At 55.6% G+C, this 27,695-nt stretch overlaps 2 protein-coding genes and 1 non-coding gene across 6 annotated transcripts; 1 reads left to right on the top strand and 2 right to left on the bottom strand.

The window, feature by feature from the left end:
- The first annotated feature begins 354 nt into the window (after nucleotides 1-354).
- On the top strand, nucleotides 355-10,131 carry LOC142821537 (zinc finger protein RFP-like). Of its 4 annotated transcripts, none has more exons than XM_075912769.1 (9): nucleotides 355-526; nucleotides 1,571-2,108; nucleotides 2,383-2,478; nucleotides 3,194-3,424; nucleotides 3,755-3,777; nucleotides 4,522-4,676; nucleotides 5,344-5,364; nucleotides 5,708-5,734; nucleotides 8,935-10,131. In XM_075912769.1, exons 2-9 carry the CDS (start codon nucleotides 1,695-1,697, stop codon nucleotides 9,474-9,476), a joined length of 1,509 nt encoding a protein of 502 aa, XP_075768884.1. In that variant the 5' UTR covers nucleotides 355-526; nucleotides 1,571-1,694; the 3' UTR covers nucleotides 9,477-10,131. The 4 variants fall into 4 exon arrangements, with proteins under 4 accessions (XP_075768884.1, XP_075768883.1, XP_075768885.1 ...); XM_075912768.1 differs by lacking the exon at nucleotides 355-526 and adding an exon at nucleotides 533-749 and having other exon boundaries at nucleotides 8,935-10,130; XM_075912770.1 differs by lacking the exon at nucleotides 355-526 and adding an exon at nucleotides 533-749 and having other exon boundaries at nucleotides 4,522-4,634; nucleotides 8,935-10,125.
- A 65-nt stretch (nucleotides 10,132-10,196) lies between these two features.
- On the bottom strand, nucleotides 10,197-10,278 carry TRNAS-CGA (transfer RNA serine (anticodon CGA)). The gene has a single exon. It is a non-coding gene; the product is annotated as a tRNA-Ser (tRNA).
- Nucleotides 10,279-20,574: 10,296 nt separating this feature from the next.
- LOC142821534 (uncharacterized) lies at nucleotides 20,575-26,306 on the bottom strand. Its single transcript, XM_075912755.1, is given in 5 exon segments — nucleotides 20,575-21,035; nucleotides 21,038-22,210; nucleotides 22,498-22,611; nucleotides 23,831-24,031; nucleotides 26,066-26,306. Coding segments are annotated over 4 exon segments (1,704 nt in total). The 5' UTR covers nucleotides 24,018-24,031; nucleotides 26,066-26,306; the 3' UTR covers nucleotides 20,575-20,805.
- Nucleotides 26,307-27,695: the final 1,389 nt, after the last annotated feature.

Genomic DNA, 27,695 nt, shown 5'->3' with positions numbered 1-27,695 from the left:
ACATGCAGCAGCTCCTAGGCCAAGTGCAGCCTGTAACCCCCGCGGGGGGACTCGCCTGCCCGGGGAGGCGGGGACAGACCCGCACTGGGGAGCCTGGCACAGCTGGGGGGGGGGGGGGTCCAGAGGGAAGAACTCACCAGTTGCCCCGCCCCCACCTTGTCAGTTTTATCCGGCCTCGGTGTCACGTGATCTCTACCCGCCCCAAGCTCCCCACGTTGCCCCGCAGCGATGTATCTGCCCCGCCCCCATCTGACACGTCACCTGCTCCGCCCGCCTCCACCCGCCCACCTCACCTCAGCGCCTCCGAGTCCTCCTGCCCCGCCCCCGCCCCCGCCCCCGCCCCCGCGGACCGGAAGCCGAACCAGGCTCGCGGCGAGTAACGGCCCCAACGGCTCCTTCAGAATTCGCGCCACAGAGTCAGACGCCCAGGCGGGCGGGGCAGGGAGGGGCTGGCGGGACGCTCTGAAAACCCGGCCGGCGCGCGGCAGAAGAAGGGGGGAGGGGTCGGACCGCGCGTGCGCGGCGGGTCAGTGACTCCGCTCTGGGATCCGCGCCCGGGCTTAGCTCTGACCCGGAGCTGCCTGGCCCCGCCCCCGCCTCGCGCGATTGGGCGCCCGGGCCGGGCGGCAGCGGCGAATGCAGGGGGCGGGGCCGGCACCGCGTGTCACGACGCGGGGGGTTCCGCACGTGCCGCGGAGCCGGAGCGGGGGCGCTGCTGCGAGTTCGGCCCGACGGGGCCTTTCCCCGGGGTGAGAGCGGGGCGGGGCCCAAAGCGGGTCACAGCCCGTGTCAGAAAGGGGCAGCTGGGGGGGGCCCAGAGCCCCCTGGGGCCCATGGGCCTGAGCTTGTGGGGCCCGAGGGGAGGGGAACTCGAGGGCCTGGAGCAGGGTCTGTGGCCGCTCTGGGTCCTGCCCTGGGGCGGGGGGGCCCTTATCACCCCCATTCCCCACCCCACCTGGGGCAGTAGAACACCCTGTTGGGGGGGGCAGCCCTGACTTAGCTGCTGGGGGACACTGGTCCCCAAATGGGTCCTGTCTCTGCTGATCGTTAATGACGGGGCGAGTCACGTGCCTCAGCAGCACCCCAGTATTATTGGGGGCAAAGGGGAACAGAATTTGATTGTGAATCATGAGGGGTAAATGGGGGGGGGGATTAATCCCACTGCCCCTTCAGGGTCCCTCCCCAGGCCCAGCTCGCTGTAGGGGACACAGTCCTTCAGCTCCTGCCTACGCCTGTAAACGGGAGCAGCGCCGGCTTCTGGGTGCCTTAAACGCTTGGCCCTGTAGCATCTGAGAGACTAGCAAAACATCTGGAGAGTGTCATGAGTTTCTGTGGCACAACCCACTGCCTCAGACGGCAAACACGGAGCAGTGGGCGGTGCCCATGAAAACTTGTTGGTTTTTAAGCTTCTTTTAGTCACAGACTAACACAGCTCCCCCTTTTAACCAGGCAAGGGTCTGTGTGTCTGAAACTGCCTGGGAGTCTTCTTAGGTAGCTTGGTGCTTATTTGGGGCATTTCTGAGGGTCTGACTTCTGTGGCGGGTTTTTTAATTTCTGCATTTCCATCCAGCAAGTGTGATTGGCTCCGAGTTGTACAACCTGCTTAGAAAAAAATAAAGCAGCTTGAACAGGCTACGCTGCTTCTTCTGATTGGGAAACAAAACCAACCCGCAGGGTGGGGTTGCAGAGGGGCCATGGCTTCTGGGAACCTGGCCAGGAGCTTCCAGGATGAGGTGACATGTCCCATCTGCCTGGAGTATTTCACAGACCCGGTGTCTATTGAGTGCGGGCACAGCTTCTGCCGGGCCTGCCTCAGCCGGTGCTGGGGGGAGTCAGAGCCCAACTTCTGCCCCCAGTGCAGAGAGACCATCCCACAGAGACACCTGCGGCCAAACTACCAGCTGGGGAACCTCGTGGAGCTGGTGAAACGCCTGCAGCTCCCAGCAGGGCCAGCGCCCGAGGGGCAACCAGGGTGCGAGAGGCACCAGGAGGCCCTGAAGCTCTTCTGCCAGGAGGATCAAGCCCCCATCTGTGTGGTGTGCGACAGGTCCCGGGCTCACCGCGCGCACACGGTGGTGCCCATCGAGGAGGCTGCCCAAGAGTGCAAGGTAGGGACCAGACTTACAGGGGCAATTTCTCTGCAGCGCCAGAGCCCCCTGCATGTTCTGACCTGCCCTGGGTAGAGCCAGGGGCCTGCCTGGGAACACAACCCAGCCACATGGAGCTGGGCCAGGGCCAGGCCCAGCAGCGCTGCTGGGCAGTTACCAAGGGCTGGAGAGGGGGGGACCTGCTCCCCCAGCCTCACTGCTCCGTGGCGCTGTTCTCGCTGGGCACGAGTCAATGGCTCCAAGCAGCCCCCAGCGCCGCTGTCTGTGTTTGCAGGAGCAAATCCTGAGCTGCCTGCAGCGTCTGCGGGAGGAGAGAGACGCGCTCCGGGGCCTGGAATCCGACTGGGCCAAGGAGAGCGAGAGGCTCCTGGTAGGTGCCTGGACCTGCTCAGCCGCTTTGCACGGGGGAGCAGTGACAGCATCAGGCGGGTCTCTGTGCTGGCTGGTGTCTGGGTCCTTCAGAAGGTTAAAGGGTTTCCAGGGTTAATGCAGGGACACAGCTCAGGGTCACTTCAGTGTGGGGTGGCCTCCGCTCACAGCTACCTGGTATAAATCAAGAGTAACCCCACTGGGGTTCAGGTCAGGCTCCTCTGTTACCCTGGTGCTAGTTCCCACTGGAGTCGGTGGGGTTCGGGTCAGACTCTTGGGGGACGCTGGTGTTAGTTCCAACTGAGGTCAGTGAGTTCACCCCAGGCTGCCTGCAAGCAGCCTCTGGCTCTGCCTCTCTCCCATGAGGGGCAGAGGTGAGGCCTGTCAAACTGCTGCATGTGCCCAGCTGTGGCAGGGTCAGGCTGAGGGGAGATCTGTGCTGACCCCCAGGTGTGAGTGTCAGACACCCCAGGGATGCCAGCGGCTGGTTTGGGCCCCATTTCCCAAGGCCCGGGCTGCACCTCAGTCTGTTGGTGCAGTGATGGGGGTTGGGGTGATTTTTGGTGACACTTTTGCCCTGGGACAAGCCCTGGGCCAGACCCAGCCAACCTGGCAAAGACACGGAGTGAAACGCTCTGCGCAGCCCGGACAAGGCCCTGCCACTTCGCACAGCCCCGCTCACCCGCGTCCCGGCCCCGCCTGCTCTGCGCCCCCAGAGGCAGACGGACGTGGAGCGGCAGCTGGTGGGCTGGGAGTGCGAGCGGCTGCGGAAGTTCTTGGCAGAGCGAGAGCGCCTCCTGCTGGCCCGCCTGGGAGAGCTGGACAAGGAGATTGGGAGGAGGAGGGAGGAACACGCCGCCCGCCTGGGCGAGGACATTTCCCGGCTCAGCACCCTGATCTCGGAGCTGGAGGAGAAGTGTCGGCAGCCGGCGCTGGAATTGCTGCAGGTGAGACGGGGTCAGACATGCTCGGAGCCCAGTCACTGGGGGCTCACAGGGTAACTCAGGGTAGGGAGCAGGGCCCGGGGCAGCTGCAGGGCCAGGGCTGCAGAGATGCAGGAGTTTGGCCCATTAGGAAGGCTGGTGAAAAAGTGGACCTGGCCCCCCTGCAAAGCAGCTGATGTAAAAGGGGCTCGGCTCCCCCTAGCACAGCCCTTCAGTGGGTCTCCCACCTGGGGGAGCAGCCTACGGAGTGGGGGAGCAGCGTGACCCCTCTGGGGCAGGGAGCCAGGCTGGGCCATGGGCAGTGACTCTCTGCTCTGTCTCCTTCCCCTCTAGGGTGTGAGAAGCGCCGTGAGCAGGTACGTCCGGGCTCCATCTGCCCCTCACCCCCGTCATGCTGGGAGCAGGCTCAGAGCACAGGCTGTGAATCCAGCCACAGCCCCCCACCATGGGCCTGTCTCACCCTCTGAACCCTGCCCCCTCTGTACCCACCGCCCGGGGTGCCACTGCCACTGTGCGAGTGTGAGGCACGCTGGGAGGGTACTACCCCAAAGTTCTGGGCTGGGGAACCCTGCCTGGGGGCTGCGCTGGCTCAGGGGAATATTAATAGAGCTGAGGCTGGTCACCCCAAGGGCCCAGCTGGAACCTGCCCCCAGCTTTGGCATAGCTCATGGGGGGAAGGGGGAGCTGTGGGGAAAGAGCTGAATGTCCCAGGCTAGGCCTTGGGGGGAGTGTCCCCATCCCAGAGCCCCCACTCCATGGGGAGTGACCAGGCCCCTGGGGGCTGAGCGGAGAAGCTGAGGAGCAGCTGGGTCTGGAGAACGGGCCCCTCTCTCAGCCATGGGAGCGGCCCAGCCAGGCCTGTTTGGGGCACATGGGCTGGGCCGGGTGTGCAGGAGCTGGGCCTGGTGTTGCCTGGGCTGTTTTCCCTCTGGCTGGAGAGAGGCCCCAGGCCAGGCACGGCAGGAAAAACTCCCTGGGCAGCCGAGGTCAGGGCCCTGTGAGCTCTGCCTGTGGCCCAGCCCCCACCTGCTCCCCTGTCTGGCTTGGGGGGGGGGGGGGGGCTGAGGTGGGAGACCAATAACGCCCTCGTGTCTCTGCAGAGGTGAGGAGGCGACGTCGCCGCATCCTGCGCCCAAGTGCCCGGAGCTGGAGCGGAGAATCCGGGACTTCCCAGGAGAGAACAGTCTTCAGGGGGCCGTGACGGGATTCCTGGGTACGGGGCGGCGCTGCTGGGGGCTCCTCTCTCTCTATGCAGGTGTGGGGAGGGGCGTGGAAAGGCCCAGCTGGGTCCCTGAGGCCCCAGGGTCTGCTCCTGGGGGGCTGGCGGGTTCCTGAGCCTGGAGGCTGCTCTGAGCAGAACGGCAGGATCCCAGAGGGATGTGGATGGTGGAGAACAGGGGCAGGCGGTGAAGGTGCCTCCCCCTCTGCCCCAGTCCCTGCGGCCGCCCTCTCCTGCTGCCAAGCAAAGGGTCCCCCAGCCCAGCCTGCGCGGGCCGAGGGGCAGGGGGAGGTTTCTGGGGACGCTGGGAGCTAGTTGCCGTGGGAGACGTTGTCACAGACTCGGGGCCCAAGTCCCAGCTCCCTGGACGTTTGTGGAGCCTCCCTGGCTGACACCAGACGTGCCTGGGCCCGGTGTCTGAACCCCTTGGTGCCCGGCAAGTCACATGGGCCTGGCGGGAGTTTCAGCAGCCCCAGAGCAGCTGGGCCCCTAACTCCCACTGGTGCCCATAGGAGTTGGGCACCTCCCCTGTTCTTGTGCATGTGAAATCCCAGGGGCTGCGTGGCTGGGGGTGGAAACATCTGAGAGAAGCTGGTTCCGGGGCCTTGCTCCCCAGGGCCCCTCTGGCAGCGCGGGGCAGAGCTGGGCCGTGAGCCCTGGGCACTGCCCCCCCCCCACTGATGGGTTTTCTCTTCCCCTCCAGGGGCACTGGCTGCGGAGAGAGGTGAGGATCCCGGGTGCTGCCCTAGGACCGGGCACGGTAGCTGCTGGGAGCCTGTTCCCCCGCCCGGAGCAACCCCTGGGCTGGGCGGGCGCGCGAGGATCGGCGCGGTGAGGGGGGCACAGGCAAGGAGCGTGGGACAGAGCAGCCGAGGGGAGACAGAGGCTGTGGACCCTGCTCTGTGGAGCCAGGGCAGAGCTGGGGGCGGCGGGAGGAGTTGGGACATCCCTGCTCCTGCTCCGGGGGCTCGGCGGTGGGAATTCTCATCTCTCTCTCTCTCTCTCTCTCTCTCTCTCTCTCTCTCTCTCTCTCTCTCTCTCTCTCTCTCTCTCTCTGCTTGTTCCAGGACTCAGGCGAGCCCGAGGATTCGCAGGTAACTGGCCTTGCACTGGTGTCAGTGACTCCAGCTCCTGCCCTGGGGAGAGACTGGCTCACCCACCCTTTCCCCCTCCAGCACCATGCCTGTGCCCTAGGCCTGGGAGATGATCCCGGCCCTTGGGGGTGCAGTAACCCCAGATCCTTGGGCCCACCCCTGTGCAGAGACCCCAGAGGCAGGGGCTGGGAGCCAGGGGGCCTTACACACCCTGCTGGCAAAGCTGGAGCCCGGGGAGCAGCTGGGGGGTGTTATGGAGCCGGGTTGTGGCTCCAGATCTAAGGCCAGGAGACGCTTCCCACCTTAACCCTGCTCATCCCCCCCCCCCCCCCAGCCTGGGGCAGGAAACCGCTTCCTGGCAGGGTCCTCTCAGCACGCTGCAGCCTGGGGAGAAAACTCCAGGCGTGTCCAGCCAGTGGGGCTGGGCCCAGGGCAAATCCAGGGTCTGGCTTTGGGCCCCAACTCCTGTTTAAACACAATGGCTATGTCAATACTGCATTGTTTTGTGCAAGAAATATGCAAATGAGGCAAAGCATGGAATATTGCCATGCCTCATTTGCATAATTAATTAGGCTCCATTTTTGCACCAGAGGTTTTTGCGCAAAAAGGCACTGTCTACACCGCTCCTTTTTGTACAAAAGTCTCTTGTACAAAAAGCGGCCGCTCATTAATTATGCAAACGAGGTGCAGCAATATTTCATGCTTCCACTTGATGGCTCCTGTGGTGTCTTCCAGCTCTATAATTCTATGACAGGGCAGGGATCACTAGACGATTCCCTCTGGCTGCTCCAGGCACTGCAGTGGCAGGAGGCAGGACACTGGGCAGAGGGACCGAGGTCTGGCCCAATATGGCTGTTTTGCATAAAAATTCATTATAAAAATAAAAAGTTGAAGAGAAACTCCCCCAGACACTGGCCTGTTGAGCTAGCGATGATGTTAACGCAATGCCCCTGGCAAATAGTGAATTTTCAAAGTCTTGGCCTCCTAGGAAACGTGTTTTTCTACCAGGTTCCCAGGCACAAAGCAGGTGCTGGAGCGAAGTCACTGACACAGTCCCACAGAGCCATGTTCTGGCTGCTGCTGTTTCTGTGCCACCATTCCCTCTACTGATCCATCCCCAATGGCCCGGCCCTGGCACCTTCTCCTGCCCCCCGCCCCTCCCCCCAATGACCTTGTCCTGTCCCTTGAGGTTCCACCAGCTCTGGGCGATGGCAGCTCTGAGTGGGGAACCTTGCGGCTAAGGCAGGCCAGGCTGCCTCCTCCCCACATACGGAGCTTCCAGGGCTGAGCCCTGCTGGGGACAGTGACTGCAGCTCCAGCTGTCACTGACCCAAGCCAAAGGCTCAGTCTGGCCTGGGCAGCTCTGTCTCTGCATGGGAGAGAGGGGCAGGCAAACCGGGCTTGTGGGGCCAGCAAACCCCTGGGCCACCCGCCCTCTGTTCACCAGCACCCAGCAAACCCCTCTTCCCCAGCGCAGGGCGACTGGGGCGGGTCAGTGCTTAACGTGTCACCGGAGAGGTGCCGGGCTCCAGCATTTTTGTTACTTTCCCAGCTGATGCAGCAAGAACACAAGGGCCGGGGCTGGGAACCGCCAGGCCCTGAGGTCTCAGAGGGGACCAAGTTAGTCTATTCTAAAAAACCCATGAGTGGTCCTGTAGCAGCTGAGAAACCCACAACAAATCTATTTGTTAGTCCAGCATTTCTCAAACTGTGGGTCCCGAGGCCCTGGGGAGTCACGAGCAACTTAGGGGGGGGGTTGCAGTATCACAAGTTTCAGAACCTGTTAGTCTGTGGGCGCTGCAGGACTTTGTAAGCCTGCTGGGGCTGGGAACTGATGAGCACAGAGGGGCCTAGCACAGATTCGGTGCTGAGGGTCCCTCCCCCAGGCAGGCCCAGCCCAGCCCTGCTGCTGCCTGTCACTCAGACACTAAAAGGGTCCCGACATTTCCTGACCTCACATGGCACCTCAGTGGTTTGTGCCCAGCCCCAGGCAGAACGGATCCCCAGGCAGCCCAGCTCTGTGGGCTGGGCCCCAGGCAGGACAGGTGTGTCCCTGGCAATGTAGGTTGGAGCTGCCGCCTCCCCCACCTGGATCCTCCCAAGCTGTTGGAGGGGCTCACTCAGGCCCTGATGACACACTAGTGCCGTGGTCACCAATCAGTAGATCGCGAGCTACCGGTAGATCACAGGGGCTCTAAGAGTAGCTCTTGAGCCCTCTCAACTGCGCACCTGCACAGTACATTTACATTAGATTTCCTCACGTAATGTAGGCGGGGCTTCAAGGAAGGGGCGGGGCAGTAGATCTTCGCCTGTTCTGAGACTTAAAAAGTGATCTTGGGTGTAAAAAGGTCGGAGACCACTGCACTAGTGGGTTGGCCGGAGCAGCCCCATTGACACCGGCCCAGACAGCAGCCGGGAGAGCTCGTCTGGGCCCTGTTGTCACACCCGCCCTGCGCGCTCAGGGGAAATTCAGGAGCCACCCAGCAGATTAGCAGAACGTTCACATGGCCACAGCCTGTGTTTCCTGGGTGTGCATGTGATAAAATGTATTCCGCACATGGCTAGGAACAGCTGGAGGGAGCACTGGTGTACACCCCCCGGGCTCCTAGCGAAATCCCGGCTAGAACCTGCCCCTCCCTTTAGCCCCTCGGTTTTCATAGTGCCTGTTCCTCTTGCCCCCATGGCCTCCCTTCTGCTCCTCTAATCTTCGCCCACCCCCACTGACACCTTTCCACCTGCCCCATTCCTGCCAGCCCATCTGGCTCCTCCTCAGCCTCTCATTTTTCACCCCTCCCCTGGTACCTCTCTAGGCCCCTGGCACCCACCCTTCCCTTCCCACCCACTGAGAATCAAACCTGTCACCGTCACCACCCCCATTTGCCCTGGTGCCTTCCCCATCCCTGTCCTCTGGCATTTTTCTCCCCCCCCCCCCCCACACACACGCTGCCCCTTGGTGCTTCCCCTTTCTCCTCCTGCCCCACCTCCCTCCCCTCACCCCTCCTGCCTGCCCCCTCCCCTCACACTCCCTCCACCTTCCGCCCCCTGGCCCTGCATCCCTCTAGCCCTTGGGACCAGCCCCTCTGGTCACTGCTCCTCTGCCTCCTTGAGGCCCCTCTCTGCCTTCACCTCTATCAGAATCACAGAACTGGCAGGGACCTCAAGAGTCATCGAGGGCCCTGGCTCTGTGACTCTCTCCCCAGTGGACGTGACGCTGGATCCAGACACGGCTCATTCCAAACTCGTCCTGTCTGAGGATCGGAAAAGTGTGAGACACGAAGACACGCGCCAGGATCTGCCTGACACCCCGGAGAGATTTGATAGTTACCCTGAAGTGCTGGGCGCCGAGGGGTTCGTGGGCGGGAGGCGTTACTGGGAGGTGGAGGTGGGAGACAAGACTGAGTGGACTGTGGGGGTCTGCAGGGAATCTGTGAGCAGGAAGGGGAAGTTCCCATTCTCACCTAAGAATGGATACTGGCTCATGTGGCTGAGGAACGGGGCATACAAGGCCGGCACCTCCCCCAGCACCCTCCTCCCCGTGAGCGCCAGGCCCAGCCGGGTGGGGGTTTTTCTGGACTACGAGGCGGGCGAGGTCTCGTTTTACAATGTGACTTACAGGTCCCATCTCTTCACCGGCACCTTTTCTGGGATGCTGCGCCCCTATTTCTACACTGGGGGCACCAACGTGACTCCCCTGACCATCTGCCCGGTGCCGGCCCAGGCCGGAGGGAATCCCTGCCCCTGACAGTGACCCTGCGGCACCGACAGGCCCCTCCCAGCACTGCTGTTCCTTTCCCCAGTGATGGGAGCCAGTTACTGCAGGTACCTGAACATTTTGTGCCAACCGGTTGCTGCCCCTTTCCCTTTGTAACTGGAGCCTCCAGTGGAAAACCAGACACCTGGCAGCCCAGCCCAGGCTGGGTGAATGGGACCCCCTGGCTGGAAAGAACCCAGGCTGCCTTTCCCCCCTTCCCCAGGTTTGCTCCACCCCAGCACAGGGTGAAACTGGTACGAAATGTGGCCAGACAGTGGGTGGGGTTTGCTGCCCCACCTGGCCCCCTCCCCTGCCCCAAGGGGAGCAGATGGTGGGGGAGGGAGAAGGGGATTTTCACTCCTGTCAGAATTTTTTAACGCTGTGACATCTCAATGTCAAATATGATGGAAAAAAATGGATGCTAATTAGAAACTGTTGTAACAAGGTGTCTGTGCAGGAACCTTTCCCTTTACAGTTCACCAGCTTTTTATTAAACTATTTTTAGAAATGGAATGATTGACCTTTATTCTTCCCTCACGTCGATATCGACGTTTGACGTGTTTACATTTGTATACAGCACTTCAAGCAATCCAAAACATTTCTCCAAACTCAATTCATTATGGCATTGTCAGACTGTTCAATGACAATGTCCATGTGTCATAACCAGCACGGCCACACACATTGGAAGGGGTATGGCCAAAACACAGGCCTCGCTGTGAGCAGGATTTGAACCTGCACAGGGAAACCCTATTGGATTTCGAGTCCAACACCTTAACCACTCGGCCATCACAGCTGCATGTAGTGGGGGGGGACCAGGGAAACTGGTAAATAATTCCAGTGCACAGTCCTAACATCACCTGCCATAGAATTCACACAGCAAACCATTTCAACAGCTGTGCAGAGGAGTCCTGGCTGTTCTCGTCTTAGGCTGCCTTGGAGGTGAGTTCTGCTTCAAGGTCTTCTCTCCTCTGCCTTTCCCTTCTCTTCTCCCCTTTTCCTTCTTTTTGCTGGTCTCTTTCTTGGACCCCAGTTTATATAGAGAAACTCAATACTGCTTAGTTCTTCCTTAACCAATTATTTTAGTATAATTTCACTAACCAAACATAACATACTGTAACAGAATTACCTAACCCATCATACCCCACCACCTTAGCTGATTTACACCTAGCAAAATCAATTATACAGCAGACAGAAACAGATCCAAACCAGACAGTGATCACACAGACAAACAACAGGAAAGTGAGGACAAGAATCATAGAATGCCCATTGCACAACCCCAACTATTGGTAAGCAGTCTTTTGCCAGACAAAATGCTGTTAAGTTTTCTCTACTCACTGTGAGATCTGTTTCCTGCCTGGTGACAGTGGGTGCCACTAGGATAAGTGACCCCCCCCCCCCCAGCCTTGTGTAGCACTATTTAAATGACATATAGCTGGAATATGAGCATGTGACCCCAGGCTTTACAACTAATTGCTGCTGCTCTTCCATCTGGCTGCAGAAGAAGGCTTCAGTTTAGACCTACTGAATACCTACAGGCCTTCCAATAGGGTTACAGAAAAACCACATTGCTACATAGGACCTTTCCAGGCCAAAGATAGCAGGATCCACAAGCACAGACAAATGGAGGTAAATACAACTGCGAAGGGATTCACACCCTTCATCTTTTGATCCAAAATCAGACACCTTATTCTTTAGAGCACACACTCTTGTGTTGGCTACGATTGGACTTCCTGAAATGTGTAAGTAGGGAGTAGTCTCCCTAGTCCATCAGGTTTTATTTTCCTTGTTTGGGGGTTTAGAAATCACGTCTGAGCTGGTGAATTATTCTTATTGTGTGTAACTAAGGATTGCAGCCCAGGGATTTTTCCTGAATCTATGTTACCACCTAGGCTTTCTCCATACTGCACCTCTCTTCTGCAAAAGTTCATACAAATGAAGTACTGATTAGCATATTGCCATGCTCATTTACATAATTGGGGTCTGTTTTTGCACAAGAGGCTTTTGTGCAAAGAGGATCTGTGTAGACTAGGGCTCTTCCTGCTTCCCCTGGCTCCATCCTGGCCCTGGGCCTCTTCCACGGGGCCAGGGAAATGCAGGGGGCCATTTCAGAGTCTGGTTGGGGGCAGTGACCTGTCCATCACGTGATGGGAGAGGGGAGACTGGTGGCTTCTACTAGAGCTGGTACTTAAATAAAAACAAAAAATAAACAAGCAGCTGGGATGGGGCAGCTGGAGGGGCCGGGAGAGCAGAGGCAGCTGAAGAGCTGAGAGCCCCAGGTGCCCACCAAAAATAGCTGTTTGTCCCATGCTGCAAGGGGCAGCGCTCAGGGCTCTGAACTTTGCAACCTGAGTTCTATTGTCAGTGGGATTTTCCTAGGCTGGTTGTTGCAAAACCCTCCTGCTTTAGATTTCTTGTCCTCAGGCTGGTGAGAAGAGATTTTTGTGCCTTCTTCTGGATGTCTGGTGCCCACTGGCGCTCGGTCTCTCATCCGGCTGGCTCAGATGAGCTGGGGCCATGAAACCTACCAGCCTGGCTAGAGATGCAGAGGGCTGAGTTTGTGTTTCTTGCTGCTTCCCCTGATGCCCTCAGGTCTGATCCCAGCAGCTGCCAGGCTTTGCCTATTGCCCCCTGGCCTCTGCTAACCCATCCATTGGGTGTGAAGCTATTGCCTTGGGATCTGTCTGGGAGAGCGAGCAGCACAAGTGAGAAGCTGGCCCAAGATTCACTCAACCCATTTGTTTTTTTTGTGGATCTGCCCCTCTTGCACCCCTAGAGACATTGAAACAAAAAAAGACACAGGAGAAGAACCCAGGTATTTTACTTTTGCTGTGACATGAATGGATCTAGCTCAGGGGTCCTTCTGCATGGGAAGCACCTCTGTGCTCCCAGGTTCTTCTGCCCCTCGCCTGTGATGCCATCCACCTGGGGGAGCACTTGCCCTGACACTTGTAGATGGGCCAACATGGACAAACCAGTGGCACTCAGGAACCCTTCAATAGCTCAGCTGGTAGAACAGCAGACTGTAGTGTGTGCTTAGCAAGTTATCCTTAGGTTGCACTGCAGTTGACAAAAAGATTGTGGGTACGAGTTACCAATCGCATATCTTGGGCTGTATAGGCCTTGAGATCCCTCCCAGACTGATGGGGAATGGCTGCACTTTGGAATTGAAAGGTGTCATCTGGGACCATACATTAGAACAGTTTTGGAGACACTTGTCTTTTTTCAGAAGAGGCTTTTCTGACATTTGGCCCATCTACACAGGCCCAAATGTGGGGAAAACCTCCTCTTTGGGAAGAGCCCTTATTCCTAATAAAATGAGGAATACAGGCCTTCCAAATGAACAGAGTTTTTCCCACATACAAAAGGGAAGATGGGCAACAAGACCCTGGAAGCAAAATGGACCAAGGTCCAACTCTTTCTGTGCCACTTGGCCTTAGATCCTGGCCACCCAGCATTCACTCTGATGAGGCCATAATCTGTGAAGGGGGAATTTTGACTGATAGTCTCCTCTGAGCTGGAATCCCAGCTCCCACATGGTTCACTGGAAGGGGACAGCCCAGTAGGGACTGAAAACCACTGCTCTGGGTGATGTTTGAATTCACAACCTCAGCAAGTCTCCTATGCGCACTGCCTTATAAGTACTGCGTGCTGATCCATTGCGCCATTGGAGCAGATGTTTGAGAGTTTTCTCCAAAGTCCTTACATTGAGAAAGTGAAGAAGCACAAAGTAGAACTGAGTGAGAGAGGCAAGAAGATCAATATTCAAGGATTTACACAAACCAACATTTCCCCAGTAGGACCCACTGAGATTTGAACTCAGCTTGTAGGATTCAAATTCCTGAACCCTGCCCCTTACACTATGGGACCAACACACTGCTCTGTGCTTGAGGTTCTCAGCTGGTAGCTGGTACTCTACTGTCCTTGCTTTTTCCATTCAGCTGCTTCACCCTTCCAGACCCTGCTCCATTTGTATGCAGCCTCATGGGAATGAGCTGACTCCCTCTCTGCAGAAGAAAGAGAAACGTTGCCCTGTCCCTCCTACTTAGCTGGCTGGCCCCAGATAAGGTCACATGAGATTATCCAAATACATCCCCATAGCCACTGTTCCATATCTAGGGCCAGCAATGGGTGGGCATTAATCAAGGAGGCAACAACTCACAGGAAGAAGTCAGGGAGAGAGACAGGGCTAATGAGATGATCTTGATTTGTCTTTGCCAAGCTGTGGCCATAACCAGCAAGATTTCACAGCTGTAGAGGAAAAGGCTTCATGCCTGGTCCCTGCTTGTGGCCAATGGGAGCTGCCTGCTTGAAGCCCTGGCACCTCCCCCCGAGCTCTTATTCATCCAGGCATACAACCTGTGTTGCCCATGCAGGGAAGTATCTGCCTGAGAGTTGTGCTCTGCAGGTCTCCCAGTCAGAGCCTGCCTCTGGCACCCCCCTTCCCTCAACCCATTGGCACTCCCTGTGATAGGAAAGGGCAAAGACCAGGCAGATTCATGACAAGGCTGGTTTCCCTGACAGGGAATCGAACCCAGGCCGCAGCAGGCCCTGCAAGCCCAGGGGGTCCTCTATATGGGGTAGGAGCCCCCAAGCAGCTTTCCTCCCATCTTCAGCCTTCCTGCCCCTCTGGCAGGAGTCACAGGACCGGCAGTACCGCTGCACGGCCACAAATATCCCCAGCCAGTAGAAGTGTTGGAGCAGCCTCAGCCGGGTGCTCCGGGTCCCCTGGTGGCCCCCAACGGGGACGTCGTGGGCCAAATACAGCAGCTTGAGGCGATACTTTGGGGGGACTACCAGCTGCCACTGGACCCCCCCATGCCCTCACCTTCCTAGGAGGAAGCCATTCCCGGAACAGGAATCCCCGCTCCCACAGGAATCTCTCTTGGCCAACTCTCCCCAGGGGCTGAGCTGCACGAAGGCCAGCCTGGTCCCTCAGCCTCTGCAAGGAGAGGTCTGCCTGCATCTCAGCCTGGAATTCAGCCACTGGGGCAGGGATCAGGACCTGTTCCCCACCTTTGCCTAGGTCCAGAGTCCCAGCTTGGCTGGACCCCGTGTCCACTGGGATGGGACCCTGAAGACCCTGCCGGCAGTCCTCCCCTGGATCCAGGTTGCCAGCCCCTCGCTGGTTCTGGCTCTGGGCGGTGACTAGAGCCCGCTGGGATTCATGGGGCCACTCCTCTAGGTCATTCCCCATCAGCTCTTCCATGGGCAAGTGCGGGTGCACCCCCACTTCCTTGAGACCTTCCTTGGCCCCCCATTTCAGATGCACCCTGACTACAGGCACCTTAAACGGGGACCCATCTATGCCCTTCAGGGTCAGTTGAGTATGGGGTAGTACCCGGTCTGGAGCCACTATGTGAGACCGGGACAGCGTCACCTCCGCCCCCATGTCCCAGAAACCCGTCACCCCTTTGCTGTCCACTTGCAGGGGTATGAGGTATTCGCTCCGCAGGGGCCGTCCTACCCCCACCCGGTACATGGAGAAATCCGCCTCCCGAGGGTCAGACCTCCCAGGGGAGGTGCACTGAGCATCCTTCCCTCCTCTCTGAGCTGAGGTTTGCCTGCTGGCCCCAGCCTCTGGGGCAGCCCGCCCTTCCTCCAGCTCCAGCGATGGCAAGTTAGGCCCTGCGGGCCCTTTTGGGTCGACTCTGCCCGGGCCCTGGCTGGTTTTCTGAGGCATCGATGACTGGTCCTGGTCCCTGGGGCTCGCCTCGGAGGTGCCTCTCTCTGTCGCTCAGCCGAGAACCGGTCTCTGCGCGATTCCCTTTCTTTCCAGGACTCCCATTCACACCCGGACCGGCTCTCCATGAACTCATCCGCCAGTCTCCCGGCCTCCTGAGGGTTCTCTCGTCTTTGGTCCTTGAGCCATAGCCTCAGTCTGGGTGTGCATGCTTCATAGAACTGCTCCATCATGACCAGCTTGAGCAGCTCCTCTGCGGTCTGGGCTCCGACTCCAGACACCAACTTGCAGCAGCATTGTGCCAGGCGGGAGGCCAGGTCCGCATAGGTCTCCCATGGCTCCTTCTGTACTCCCCGGACCTTCTTCCTGTACATTTCGGGGGTCAGCCCAAACTTGTGCAGTAGGGCCTCCTTGACTCGGTTGTAATCCCCTGGCTGTAGGTCCTCCAGCTGACTGAGCACTCCGGCAGCCTCCTGGTTCAGTGCAGGGATGAGCTCCTGCAACCAGTCAGCTAGAGGGGACCCGTTGCAGTCCACAGGCCCTCTCAAAGGAGCTGAGGAACCCGGCTATGTCACCCATGTCCTTCAATTGGGCCACCACGAGCCTCTCCAAGCGTCTGGCAGCACTGGGACCTTGGGACCCATCCGCTCTTGGCACAGTCGGGGCCCCGCCGGTTCTCCACTCTGCCATGGCCAATTCATGCTGTCGCAGCCTCTCTCAGTCCTGGCGGTCCCTTTCTGGATCTTAGCGCTCCTTCTCTCAGTCCTCTACTTCCAATTCCTTCATCTGCAGCTGGATCTCCAGCTGCCGCAGCTCTGCTTGGCTGGACCCTGCCCTATGTGGACTATGGCTTGCAGGGCTTTCCTGGGAAGCTCTCCCATCTCTCTGGTGGGCTCCAGTGCTCTGCCCCCTCTCTGAGCCTGAGAAGCTCCCAGGTGGGGTCTGGCTGCTTCCCACAGGCATAAGAGCCTGGCCCTGTGACTGGTCATTCTCCTTCAGCCTGGTAATCAGCTGGGCCTTGGTTGCTTTACACACAGGCAAGCCCCTCTCTCCGCACAGCTTCACCAGCTCTGCCTTCAAGAGTTGGGCATAGGCCATCTCCCCCCGGTCGCCTCAGTGCAGACTCACCAGTCTAGTGCTGCAGTGCCCCACGATTCTCAGGAACCGCTTTGCTCTGTCTCCAGCATGCCTGGCTCCAGGGCTCTTGCTTCTATTGCGCCTTGTCACTCACCGCTGGAAGCTCCATCCACTGGGTGCAGTGCATCCCACTTCTGACACCAGTGTGATGAGGCATTGGGGTTTTCCCATCTCCTGCACCCCCATAATGGCATGAACAGACTCCACCAGCCAGTAGAATAGAGGGAGTTTATTGCTCCTCAAGGATACCGCACAGCACAGGTGTAATCTGGTTACAGGAACTGGGGATAGGATGCCTCAGTCCCCCTTGAGATGGGGGAGACTGGGCCCCTAAATTCCAGCCCCTTTCCTTAGGCTGTCTCCTCCATGATCTCAGACAAACAAACTAACACTCTTCTAGCCCTGCCCCCCCAGCCAGGGGCGGCATTCTACCTTCCTTTGTTTCTCTCCCTGGGGGGTAGCTGGTCAGACAGGTTGAGAGACCCTTTTTGCATAATGACTCACCCCCTGCCCTGTTTGCTGTGCTACAGACAGCAGCCAGTGGAGGTCACCCACAGTCCACTGCCAAGCATAGCAACCAGCAAGGTACCCCCACTACATCACAGAAGTGTCAGCCTTAGAAAACTGCAGACAGTTGCCAAAGTAGTTTAGTTGGGACAGTGTTAGACTGAAGATTTGAAGGGCCCTGGTTCAATCCCTGGCTTTGGCAGAAGCCTTTCTCGAGATGGCTTAGTCTATTTTGACGTCTCTCCATCTCTGGTAAGCAAACATCTGGGCTATGTCTACACTTTTGGGTTTTTGTGCAAGAAGTTTTGTGCAAGAACATGTGCACACTGCCATGTGTGAGCTGTGCTTTTGCGCAAGAGCATCCATGGCGGTGTGGATGCTCTCTTTTGCAAGAATTTTCCGATGGCCATTTTAGCCATACGGCTTTCTTGCACAAGAAACCCTTCCCGAGCGTCCACGCTGCCCTCTTGTGCAAGAGCCCCTGTGCAAGAGTGCTTACACCTGTTAAAAAAAGAGCAAGGTTTCAAGGTTAGAAACTGGAGAGGGGATTTTAAGCCACCTCAGAGATTGTTGACACAGTAGAACAGGGCTCTTGGCTTCAGCTGCTCCCAGCTGTTGTGGAATAAACACACGCTAGCTTTAGGGTTCAAGACAGACAAAACCACCTTAATAATACAGCTTGGGGGAGGGGTCACAGATGGCAGGGAGTCACTCCTTATCAATACAAGACCCTTCCTCACACTCAAATGCCTGAGATATTTATACCTTCTTACAAAGTCACACTGGAAATTTACAGAGAAAAGAGGAAGTAAGGCACTTTATCCTTAAATGGTAATCTCTGCTTGACCCGATAAATTGCAAGCAGTGCAATTTTTTGTTTGTTTAACAGCATTGTGGTTTCTTGCTCAACTTGCTTAGGAAGCTCGCTTCTGACGCAGGATGCACTGCGTACGGGTCAGTCTTTGGCCAGGCTAGTGAGGCCTACCTCCACAGTATGTATTGGACATAAATATTTTACTTAATTTAAAATAAAGTTTGATCAACTAACATGAGAAAGTTAAAAGGTTTAATCTCTTTAATAATTTAAATGCAACTGCCCAGATGCAGTCCTAGCAAAATGGCTTGACTAATTATGTAATTAACAGTGAGTTTCCATTAGCAACAGTAACCTACAGAAGGTTTGGAGAGGGCAGGGCTGTGATTGGCCGGGCCGGGCCTGAGCACCGCTGAGGGAATCCACTCAAGGAAAATTGCTCAAAACCAGGACTGCTGACAGCCCTTGACTGGAGACCTTTCCAAAATAGGCCACAAACCAGTCACACTGAGCACCTCAGCTGCCAATCCAGCCTGCAGGAAGCCTCATGAGCAAAACCCCTCAGATACCCCAGCTCTTCCTGTGCCACAATCAGCCCTTGGCTTACACACAGGTGAGGGGTTATACAGCCCAATCTCTCCAACCCAGAACAGATCCACCTGGTTCTAAAGAACCAGCCATGAATCCCTGGGCAATTTATACTTTAGATCTTACTCACCAAATCACAGTGGACCAATCCTTTAGAATCTAAAGGTTTATTAATAAAAGAAAGCAAAGGTTGAGAGTAAGTTTCTTAAGGAGAATACATAGTATACATCAATCAGCAAGTTCTTGATGCAGGATCTTAGCGGAGATGTTACAAACTCCTAGCATAAAAGTCTTTGGCGTACACGGTATGTCAGGATGGGTCACCAATCCTTTCCGTGTCTCTGTCCTTAGCAAAGCTGCATTCGGGATAAGTTGCAAGACTGAGCCCCCTCATGGCATTTGATATTCATTTCTGGTGTCTCCCAAACTAGAGCTAGTCACATGATCAAGTGACGTGTTTCATATGCCAGCAGTCATTGTGCCCTGGCTGCTTTGCAGCTTTCCACATGCATTCCTCAGGTGTGTATTGCCCACCCTGAGAACCATTGTCCTTGGAGCCATACTGATTAGCATAGTCACTCATTGGACATTCCTTCCTCATGACAAGCAGTCCATACACAGCATCAGCAGAGCTCATAGTCATAACTCCCCATACAAACTCCAAACTAGTACATGAGTACCACACACAGAATCCACACAATATCAGCTTTCATTTGATACCTCTCATGGCCCACTCTGTACCAAATTTGGGGCAAACAGTTTCCCGTGAGCACAACAATGATCTTAAGGTGAGTATGCTCACCTTAAAATCCAATAACGTGACAGGGGCCTCAAGAAAGGGTTGGGGTCTTGAGAAAGGATCTGGGATGCAGAAACAGGCAGGTGTCTGGCCTGAGGGAAGATGCAGTGTCTGGTCAGGTGAGACGGTGCAAGAAAAAAGGAGGGTGTCAGTGCAAGCTGGGGGTGCTGGCTGCTGGGGGGGAAGGGAATTGAGGAGGTTGGGAGGGAGTGTCTGGGAAGGACAGCAAATATCACCTGGCTTTGGGCCCCCTTGCAGCAACATCTCCAGTCACACTGTCCTGGTCACTCCAGAGGGAGGCTCAATTGCTGTAGCAGCACCCACACAGACTAGGACCAGCCCCAGACACGAGAGGCACCACTACTGCACCCATTCAGTCCAGGGCTGGAGGTGTTGCTGCTGCAGCCATGCAGCCCAGGACCAGCCCCAGAGGAACCCCTGACATGGCCATGTGGCCCTGGAGGCCAGCAGTGCAGTGGCAGCAGTGCCTCTAGTGCCGGCCTCAGGTTGTGTGGCAAAGACTGAGCCTAGCACTGCCTCCTCTCTAGTGGCTATAAAGCATGCAGAGGGGGTGGGGCTAAGCTCCTTCCCCCTCAGCAGATGCTCATTTGGAGGTGGGGCCTGGCACTGCCTAGTGAACAGGATCAAAGTCTTAGGAAGGCTGGATTCTGCCAACTGAGAAAATTTTGCTCACCACCACTATAGGGTTTGTCACCTATGTGGGTTCAACTATATGCAACAAGGCTTGAAGTCTTGCTATAGCATATTCCAAAGTCAGAGCAGTTAAACAATTTCACTCCTGTGAGAGTTCTCATGGATAACAAGGTGTGACCTCTGACTGCAGCATTTCCTTCAGTGAAAGCAGCTGAACAGCTTCTTCTGTATGGGTTTTCCTATGTCTAACAAGGGTTGAGGTCTGACTAAAGCTTTTCCCACACCCAGAGCAGCTGAAGTGTTTAATACCTGTGTGAAATCCCCTATGCCTAACAAACTGTGACCTGTCACTGAATCTTTTCCCACAGTCAGAGCACCTGAAGGGTTTCTCTCCTGTGTGACCTCTCCTATAGATAACAAGCTGTGACCAAACAAAATAGAAGGGGGATGCGGGGGGAGAGAGAAGGAAGTGGGGGAAGGTAAATGTCTGTGAGCTAATGGTATTAGAGGTAATAATTGGGGAAGCTATCTTTTTTTGAGACCGACACAGAGTGTCAAATTTTAGCATGAATGACAGTTCAGAGGATTCCCTTTCAAGTGCAGATTTAAAATGTACAATGACAAATGTCTCAGACATTTCCCCAAAGGATCAATGCCCACAAAACAGATATTAGACAGGATCACAACGAAAAAACAGTTTCTTGCCCTTTCAATTAGAAAGGACACTGTCTCAACGACTTAACTACCTGCATCCTACTTCAAAAGCATTTTAAATCTGCACTCGAAAGGGAAACTTCTGAACTGTCATTCATGCTAAAATTCGACACTATATGTTGGTCTCAACAAAGATAGCTTCCCCAATTATCACCTCTAATACCATTAGCTCACAGACATTTACCTTCCCCCTCTCTCTTCCCCACATCCCCCTTCTGTTCTGAAATACGATTTGTCCTTTTCATATGTGTTCAGTTTTTAAAAATTGTATCCTTTGGTATATATGGTTGTGACTATTTTCTTCTACTATTTGATCTAAGGAAGTGGGTCTGGCCCACAAAAGCTCATCATCTAATAAACCATCTTGTTAGTCTTTAACGTGCTACATAGTCCTGTGTTTGGTTTCAGCTACACCAGACTAACACGGCTACATTTCTATCGCTAAGCTGTGACCAGTCATTGAATCTTTCCTACAGTCAGAGCAGCTGAAGGGTTTCTCCCCTGTGTGGGCTCTCCTATGGATAACAAGGGTTGAGGTCTCACTGAAGCTTTTCCCACAGTCAGAGCAGCTGAAGGGTTTCTCTCCTGTGTGGGCTCTCTTATGCCTAACAAGCTGTGACATCCGACTGAAGCTTTTCCAACAGTCAGAGCAGCTGAAGGTTTCTTTCCTGTGTGGACTCTCCTATGTCTAACAAGGTGTGACATCCGACTGAAGCTTTTCCCACAGTCCAAGCAGCTGAAGGGTTTCTCTCCTGTGTGGACTCTCCTATGTCTAACAAGGTGTGACATCCAACTGAAGCTTTTCCCACAGTCAGAGCAGCTGAAGGGTTTCTCTCCTGTGTGGACTCTCCTATGGATAACAAGGGTTGAGGTCTCACTGAAGCTTTTCCCACAGTCAGAGCAGCTGAAGGGTTTCTCTCCTGTGTGGGCTCTCTTATGCCTAACAAGCTGTGACTTGACACTGAAGCTTTTCCCACAGTCAGAGCATCTGAAGGGTTTCTCCCCTGTGTGGGCTCTCCTATGGATAACAAGGGTTGAGGTCTCACTGAAGCTTTTCCCACAGTCAGAGCAGCTGAAGGGTTTCTCTCCTGTGTGGGCTCTCTTATGCCTAACAAGCTGTGACCTGTCACTGAAGCTTTTCCCACAGTCAGAGCAGCTGAAGGGTTTCTCTCCTGTGTGGACTCTCCTATGGGTAACAAGGTTTGACTGCCGACTGAAGCTTTTCCCACAGTCAGAGCAGCTGAAGGGTTTCTCTCCTGTGTGGGCTCTCCTATGGGTAAGAAGGGTTGAGGGCTGACTGAACCTTTTCCCACAGTCAGAGCAGCTGAAGGGTCTCTCTCCTGTGTGGGCTCTCCTATGGCTAACAAGGTATGACCGCCGACTGAAGCTTTTCCCACAGTCAGAGCAGCTGAAGGGTTTCTCCCCTGTGTGGGCTCTCCTATGGCTAACAAGGTATGACCGCCGACTGAAGCTTTTCCCACAGTCAGAGCAGCTGAAGGATTTCACTCCTGTTTGGGCTCCTTCATGTTTAATAGGAGTTGCACAGTCATTGCAAGCACAAGGTGAATATTGATGGGGGATTTTCATTTGAACAGTTTCTGTGTTTGTTTTCAACCTTCTGCTCCTGTGACTGGATTTATCCTGTCTTGCTCCTGGATAGTTTCCTTGCTGCCTTTGTAGACTACGCTGACTCTCACGAGTCTCTCCTTGCTTAGGACTCTGAGAAACATGCCCTTCAGATCTTTCCACTAACACCCCACATGGAGCCATTCGCTCAGGTCCTTCCTCCTGAAGACTCTTCTCACTGTTTTCAATCAGCATCCCATCACCTGCTGGGATGGAGAGAGAAACCACAGAGGAGTCATTCCCTGTGCTGAGCTGAAATAAAAATTCTGAATGGTGAATAGAAAATGGGGGACACACCCAAAGAATGGCTGGAAAGACACAATAATCATGAGCTGAGTTCACCCTGCTCCCCCATCAATCTTTCCCCACACAGCACACGCAGACTGGAGTTGAAGACAGGCTGAAGGGCCAGTCAGACTTGATGAAAACATACAACCAATATCTGCTATGAGAACACAGAAATTGGTCTGAGTCAGTTTAGCTGATTTCTCACCTGTGTGGGTGTCACTGATGATCTCCCCTTCCTCACAGCCTTGGAGATCCGGGATCTGCTGGTATTCCCTTTGCTCCACACAGGGGAGCACATGAGCTTTGGAGACTGGAAATCCTATTCGGGGAGCAATTAACTAAGTGCTGATTTTGTTCATTAATGTCTGAGCCATTCCTGCTTCCAAAGCCAGGAACAGAGTCTCCTACCCAGAGAGGCTCCTTCCCCACCTTCCAGAGACTGGTCTCCGGCTGGAACAAGATCCCAGGACATACTAATTCCTCCCCCCCCCCCCCCCCCCCCACAATGTTGGGAATAGCCCAGCAGAGTCCCATGAGGAACTGAGCGCTCTGCTGCACTCTCCAGGATACAACTCAGTCTCCCTTAGGGCCTGTTCCATACTTGGGCAGGACAGGAACTCACTGCTCATAAGGGGAGAGCTCTAAGACTTTCAGAACTGACAGATGCCTCTAGCCAGGACTCATATTTGAGCTGCCATATGTCAGGACTCTAGGGCTGGGAAGGAAAGGACCCAGCAGAGCTCTAGAGCCCTACGGGCTCTGCCCACAAAGCTCTTGGCTTGGGGCTGGACTTGCCCTGCTCTTGGGCTCAGATGCTCTACTTGAGCCAGAAGGAGGCAGGGGAATTGTCTGATCAGGAAAATGAATCCTTGGCTGGCCACTTCAAGCCCTGCCTATGGTCCACACTCCTGATCCTGACTGACTGTGCCATGGTGGGCCCTATCAGCGGCCCAGAACAGCTGTCAGTCCTGCAGGCAGCCAGGGCAGTGCCCGCCTGTTCCTGTGGCCAGCCAAGGTGGAGACAGGATGGGCTGCTTCTCTGCTGCTTGTAGATGCTCCTGCAGCTCAGCTCCCCTTCTGCAGCCTTGGCTCTACTCTGCCAGCAGCAGCAGCCCTCCTCTTGTGGCCAGTTGAGCCTGCCGTTTGGTGCCTCTCTGGCTTGCACAGAACCTACCAGAGGCAGGGAAGGACTCTGAGTTGGTACCTTCCTTCCAGGGGCTCAGCACAAGGGGACCCTGCAGATGCTAAGAGCAGCTGCACCCAGCCCCACAACTCTGGTACCTGCCTGGGCCCTTCCACTGACACCTCCGGCCAAGGCACAACATGGGCAAGATGGTTGGAACCACAATGAGACCTTGGCTGTGGAAAGAGCAGCACCACTATTATGTCACTAAACCTCCTCTCACACAGGCCCAGGATTACTGGGGCAGATACTGCTGATATTGGGGGTTTGGCAATAAAGGACTCTGAACCAAACCCAACCCAGCTGCTCCAGAGTCCACCGAGCTTCTGTTACACAAGGGGACAGGAATCCTTACCCAGACAGCTCACAGCCTCATAATTCTCCTGCATCACATCCCTGTAGAGGGCTCTCTGGCCCGGGTCCAGCAGAGCCCATTCCTCCTCAGAGAAATACACAGCCACCTCCTCGAAGCTCACTGGCTCCACCACAGCCATTTCCTGTCCCTGGCTCTGCAGGCCAGGGGCTGAGCTGGAGACAGACATGGGTGTTCTGCAGCCTGGCAGGGGAAGAAGGGGAATTGGAGACATTTCAAAAAGGGCTTTAACCTTTCCACACCCCAATTCTGTCCAGACTCTGTCGCTGGTGACACATGCTGGACTCTGCAGTTCTGGGCAAACGCTGAGTCTAGATATTCCATAATCATCACACACAAGTTAGATCCGAAAGCTGTATTTATATCTCAAAACCTGGCTTCAGTTACATTACCTTGCCTGCAGCAATGGAATTCAGTTCTCAGCATCCACTATTTCTGCTAACAAGCCACATATTCATCTGCCTGAACATGGACATAGGTTTAATTTAATTTGGGCTGCTGTATTTATAATCCTTAGTCTTCATGCACTGATTTGCAGCCCAAACTTTGGTTCTCTCATCTGAGAGACTTTATAAACTCTCTCCAACGGAGAGGAAGTGAAGTTAATATGAGCATTCAGATGCATATTATTAAACACGTGTGCTGAGCGTTTGCAGGATAAAACCTTAAAATTCATAAATTTATGGCATCAGAAGCTATCCTTAGCCATGCAGTCTGTCCCCTCTGCTGCACAAGCAATTACACTTAGCCCAGCTACCCAAAGTTTGTTCCCCCACAGCATGTTTTCTAGAAAGTCGCCAGTGTTGATTTGAAGACATCAAAATATGGAGAACCCACCAGTTCTTTGCTCATTTATTTCAGCAGCTAATCCTCTTACCCATCAAATATCTGTGCCTCCTCTCTAGCCTGAAATTCTCTGGTTGCAGCAGTCAGTTATTGACTCTCACTGAACTATATCCACTAGACCAGGGGTGGGCAATTCATTTTGATGGCGGGGGAGCAAAGGAGGGAACTCCAAGATTTTGGAAAGTGGTTAAGGGCAGCACTCTTCCAAGACATTAAGCAAGAGATACAGGGTATAGGATGGATACTGGAAGAAGGGAGTTTTGGGTGAGGGTTCGGGGTGCAGGAGGGAAAGAGGGGTCTGGGAATGACTTTCAGTGAAGGAGGGAGGTGTGATCTGGGGCACTGGATTAGTTAACTACTCATGAGATATTTAAGGAAAAGTTAATTTAGAGAAGTGGCTGAGTGGGCAAATAAGGGGGTGAGGGTTTCTGACCATAAAGAGCTTCTTGCATACTTGAATACAGGAAGAGAACTAAGAGTTTGGGTATGTGAAGTGGGGGGCAGGAGTGGGGGGGGCAGAGAATTAGGAGGGGAAGGGAGAGTTTAGGGTGCCAGAGGCAAGCTTTGGCCAGGAGACTTACCTGAGTGACTCCCGACCAGCAGCCAAGCACCTCTTTCAGGCAGGCAGGGAGCCTGCCTAATCCTTGCAAAGGCTGCAGGGCCTTGTATGTGTGTGAATAACTATGAGCCAGAGGGGAGAGGGCACAGTTCTTCCTTCCTGGCCAGAAACCAGCTAATGAGATTGTCCTGGGGGTGGAAGCAGTGCCTGTAGCCTTTCCGCTTCACCTCCGGGCTCACCTTCGCTTTTAGTGGCTTGCAGGTGGGAAGTGGCAAGCACGGAACTAGCCCATGGCTTGCCAAGCATCAGTGGGCCAGATCCAATGGCCCGGCGAGCTAGATCCCGCATCCTCTTCTGCACTCCAGTCCCTTCTTCCTCAAGCCCACCCCATGGGCGGTAGTTTGCCCAGGCCTGCACTAGACCGAAGAGCCCTTGGGGATCCAGCAATTTATCGCCATGAACAAACTGATACCCATGGAAGCCAGACAGCTCCCAGCTTTTCAGCCTATATATTGTTTGAAACTAACCCCATATTGAAACTGACTGAGCAGTGAAATCTGAGCCTGAAGGTGCCGCCCCTTGTGCGCTTTAGCTTCACCCACTTAGCATCACACCTCATAGACCAATGTTTCTCAAAGTATCCGCAGGTCCCCATGCAGCGCCCCTGGGGCTCCTCACAGATCAGTGGGTGAGGTTTAGGGCTGTGCTCGCAGTGGTTGCTGGGTGTGGTTGGTAACTTCAATGACAATCCCATGAAGATGTGTTCACAGGAATTTTCTCATCATTTAAAGAATTTCCACCAACAAACTCACCTTGTCTGAAAGCTCCCAGGGATTTTCCTCTTGCTCTCTCCAGTGCAGAGGGCAGAGTGTCTGGTGGAGAAGGGATAAGAGAGGTGAGATTCCAGGCTCTCCTCTTTATAACAATGTCCCCATTCTGAACTCTGCATTTCAATTGTATCAGAGACCAGACAGAGACACACTCAAGCGTTTACTATGAAAAGGTCTGAAACCTTCCGTGCCCTCTCTTGCTTTGGCACCTCCCAGCAATGGAGCCAACATCTCTGCAGCCTCATCCCCGCCCCAGGAGACACAAACTGAAAGTGAGATTTACTTTTCCCTCCTCATCCCCTCTCACCTGGTTTCTCTCAGTCACTAACCACCTCTTGTCATAACCTAGAGCTGCGCTGGGAGAAGATGTTGCCATGACATTAACTTTAGCTATTTGGATCCCTTGACACCAACAGGAGGCTCAGAGTTTGCAAACCTCTGGCTCTATGTGCAAGCAGTTGGATCTGTTTTGAGATTCTGTCCTATCTTTAGCTCCCTTTTTGCACTGTAAACACCTTTCAAATGCAGGGAGCACAAACATAAAACTCGAGTGGAAAGGGTGAAGTGCGGGGGGGCGGGTCTGCAGCCTCCTGAGCCTGCCCGGCACCTTCCAGGTGAATAAGCGATTAAAATAAATGTTGAAGCAAATAAAAAGGCCCCTTGCCAGGGCCACTCTCTGACTCGCGCCTCATCCCCCTGGGGAAGCTGCTTTAACCCCCCTGCCCTGCACTCTCTTTCCCTGATGCCCACCCCCTCACCACCCTCTGCCCCCATTCCACTCATGCCCTTGCCCCCACATGCCTTGCTCCATCCCCACCTTCCTCATGCCCACCCCTCCTTTCGAGCCTTCTCCCAGCACCTCCCCCTCTAGCCCCAATGCCCTTCCCCTCTCCTCTCCCAGCACCACCCTGTCCCCCCTCCCACTAACACCTCCCCTCCTGCCCTTTTCCTCAGTGTCTCCACTTGGCCCCAGGCCCCCCTCAGCACAAGCCCCTTCCTCTGCCATCCACCTTCTCCCTTCCAGTGCGCAGGGCGGCCTGGCCCAGGCTCCAGGCCACGAGCCGTGGCGTCACGCGCATGCGCACCCTCGGCCCCATGTGGCCCGCACTGGCCGGCGCCGGGGAATTTCAGAAGTGCGGGGCTGCGGCCACAATCCCCCCCTCCTCCAGCAGCCACTGTTCACCCCCCTGCCTTGGGGCTTCGCTCTCGGTGTTGCAGAGTTTACCTGGCGCCCCTCCCCCACCAGACCTGAGTCTGCCCAGACCCCACCCTAGCACCGCTCCCTGCATCTGCCCCGCCCCCCGCCAAGTCCACGTGGAGCCGCGTCCCCCTCGGGACACTAACCGCGCGCGGGCAGAGACGGGCCAGGGCTGCGCCAGAACCGCTGCGCACGCGCAGTGCCCGGACAGGAACCCACAGTGGCACCGCCTCTGAGGTGAGCCTCCCCCGCCCCCCTCCGCGCGCCGCCCCGGGACCAACTAGACGCGCGGGGCAGAAGCCGGGACTGGCCCACGTGGGCATCTCTCGGCCCGCCCCCGCAACAAAGGGCCGGTCCCAGCGCCCTGCGCGCGCACCCGCCGCAGCCTCCCCCCGCCCGCGCAGCCACGTGGGG

This window comes from Pelodiscus sinensis, chromosome 31 (assembly GCF_049634645.1).
Source record: "Pelodiscus sinensis isolate JC-2024 chromosome 31, ASM4963464v1, whole genome shotgun sequence".
NCBI classification, from domain to species: Eukaryota; Metazoa; Chordata; order Testudines; family Trionychidae; genus Pelodiscus; species Pelodiscus sinensis.
Note: the sequence above shows the minus strand (reverse complement) of the source record. Positions and strands in the feature narration are given on the sequence as shown.

Excerpts from the sequence above, each read along its gene's own strand:
- LOC142821537 (XM_075912769.1), top strand. The coding sequence starts at position 1,695 with ATGGCTTCTGGGAACCTGGCCAGGAGCTTCCAGGATGAGGTGACATGT. Across the intron at positions 2,109-2,382 it reads AGGCTGCCCAAGAGTGCAAG|GAGCAAATCCTGAGCTGCCT; the intron begins GTAGGGACCAGA and ends CTGTGTTTGCAG. Across the intron at positions 2,479-3,193 it reads AGGAGAGCGAGAGGCTCCTG|AGGCAGACGGACGTGGAGCG; the intron begins GTAGGTGCCTGG and ends CTGCGCCCCCAG.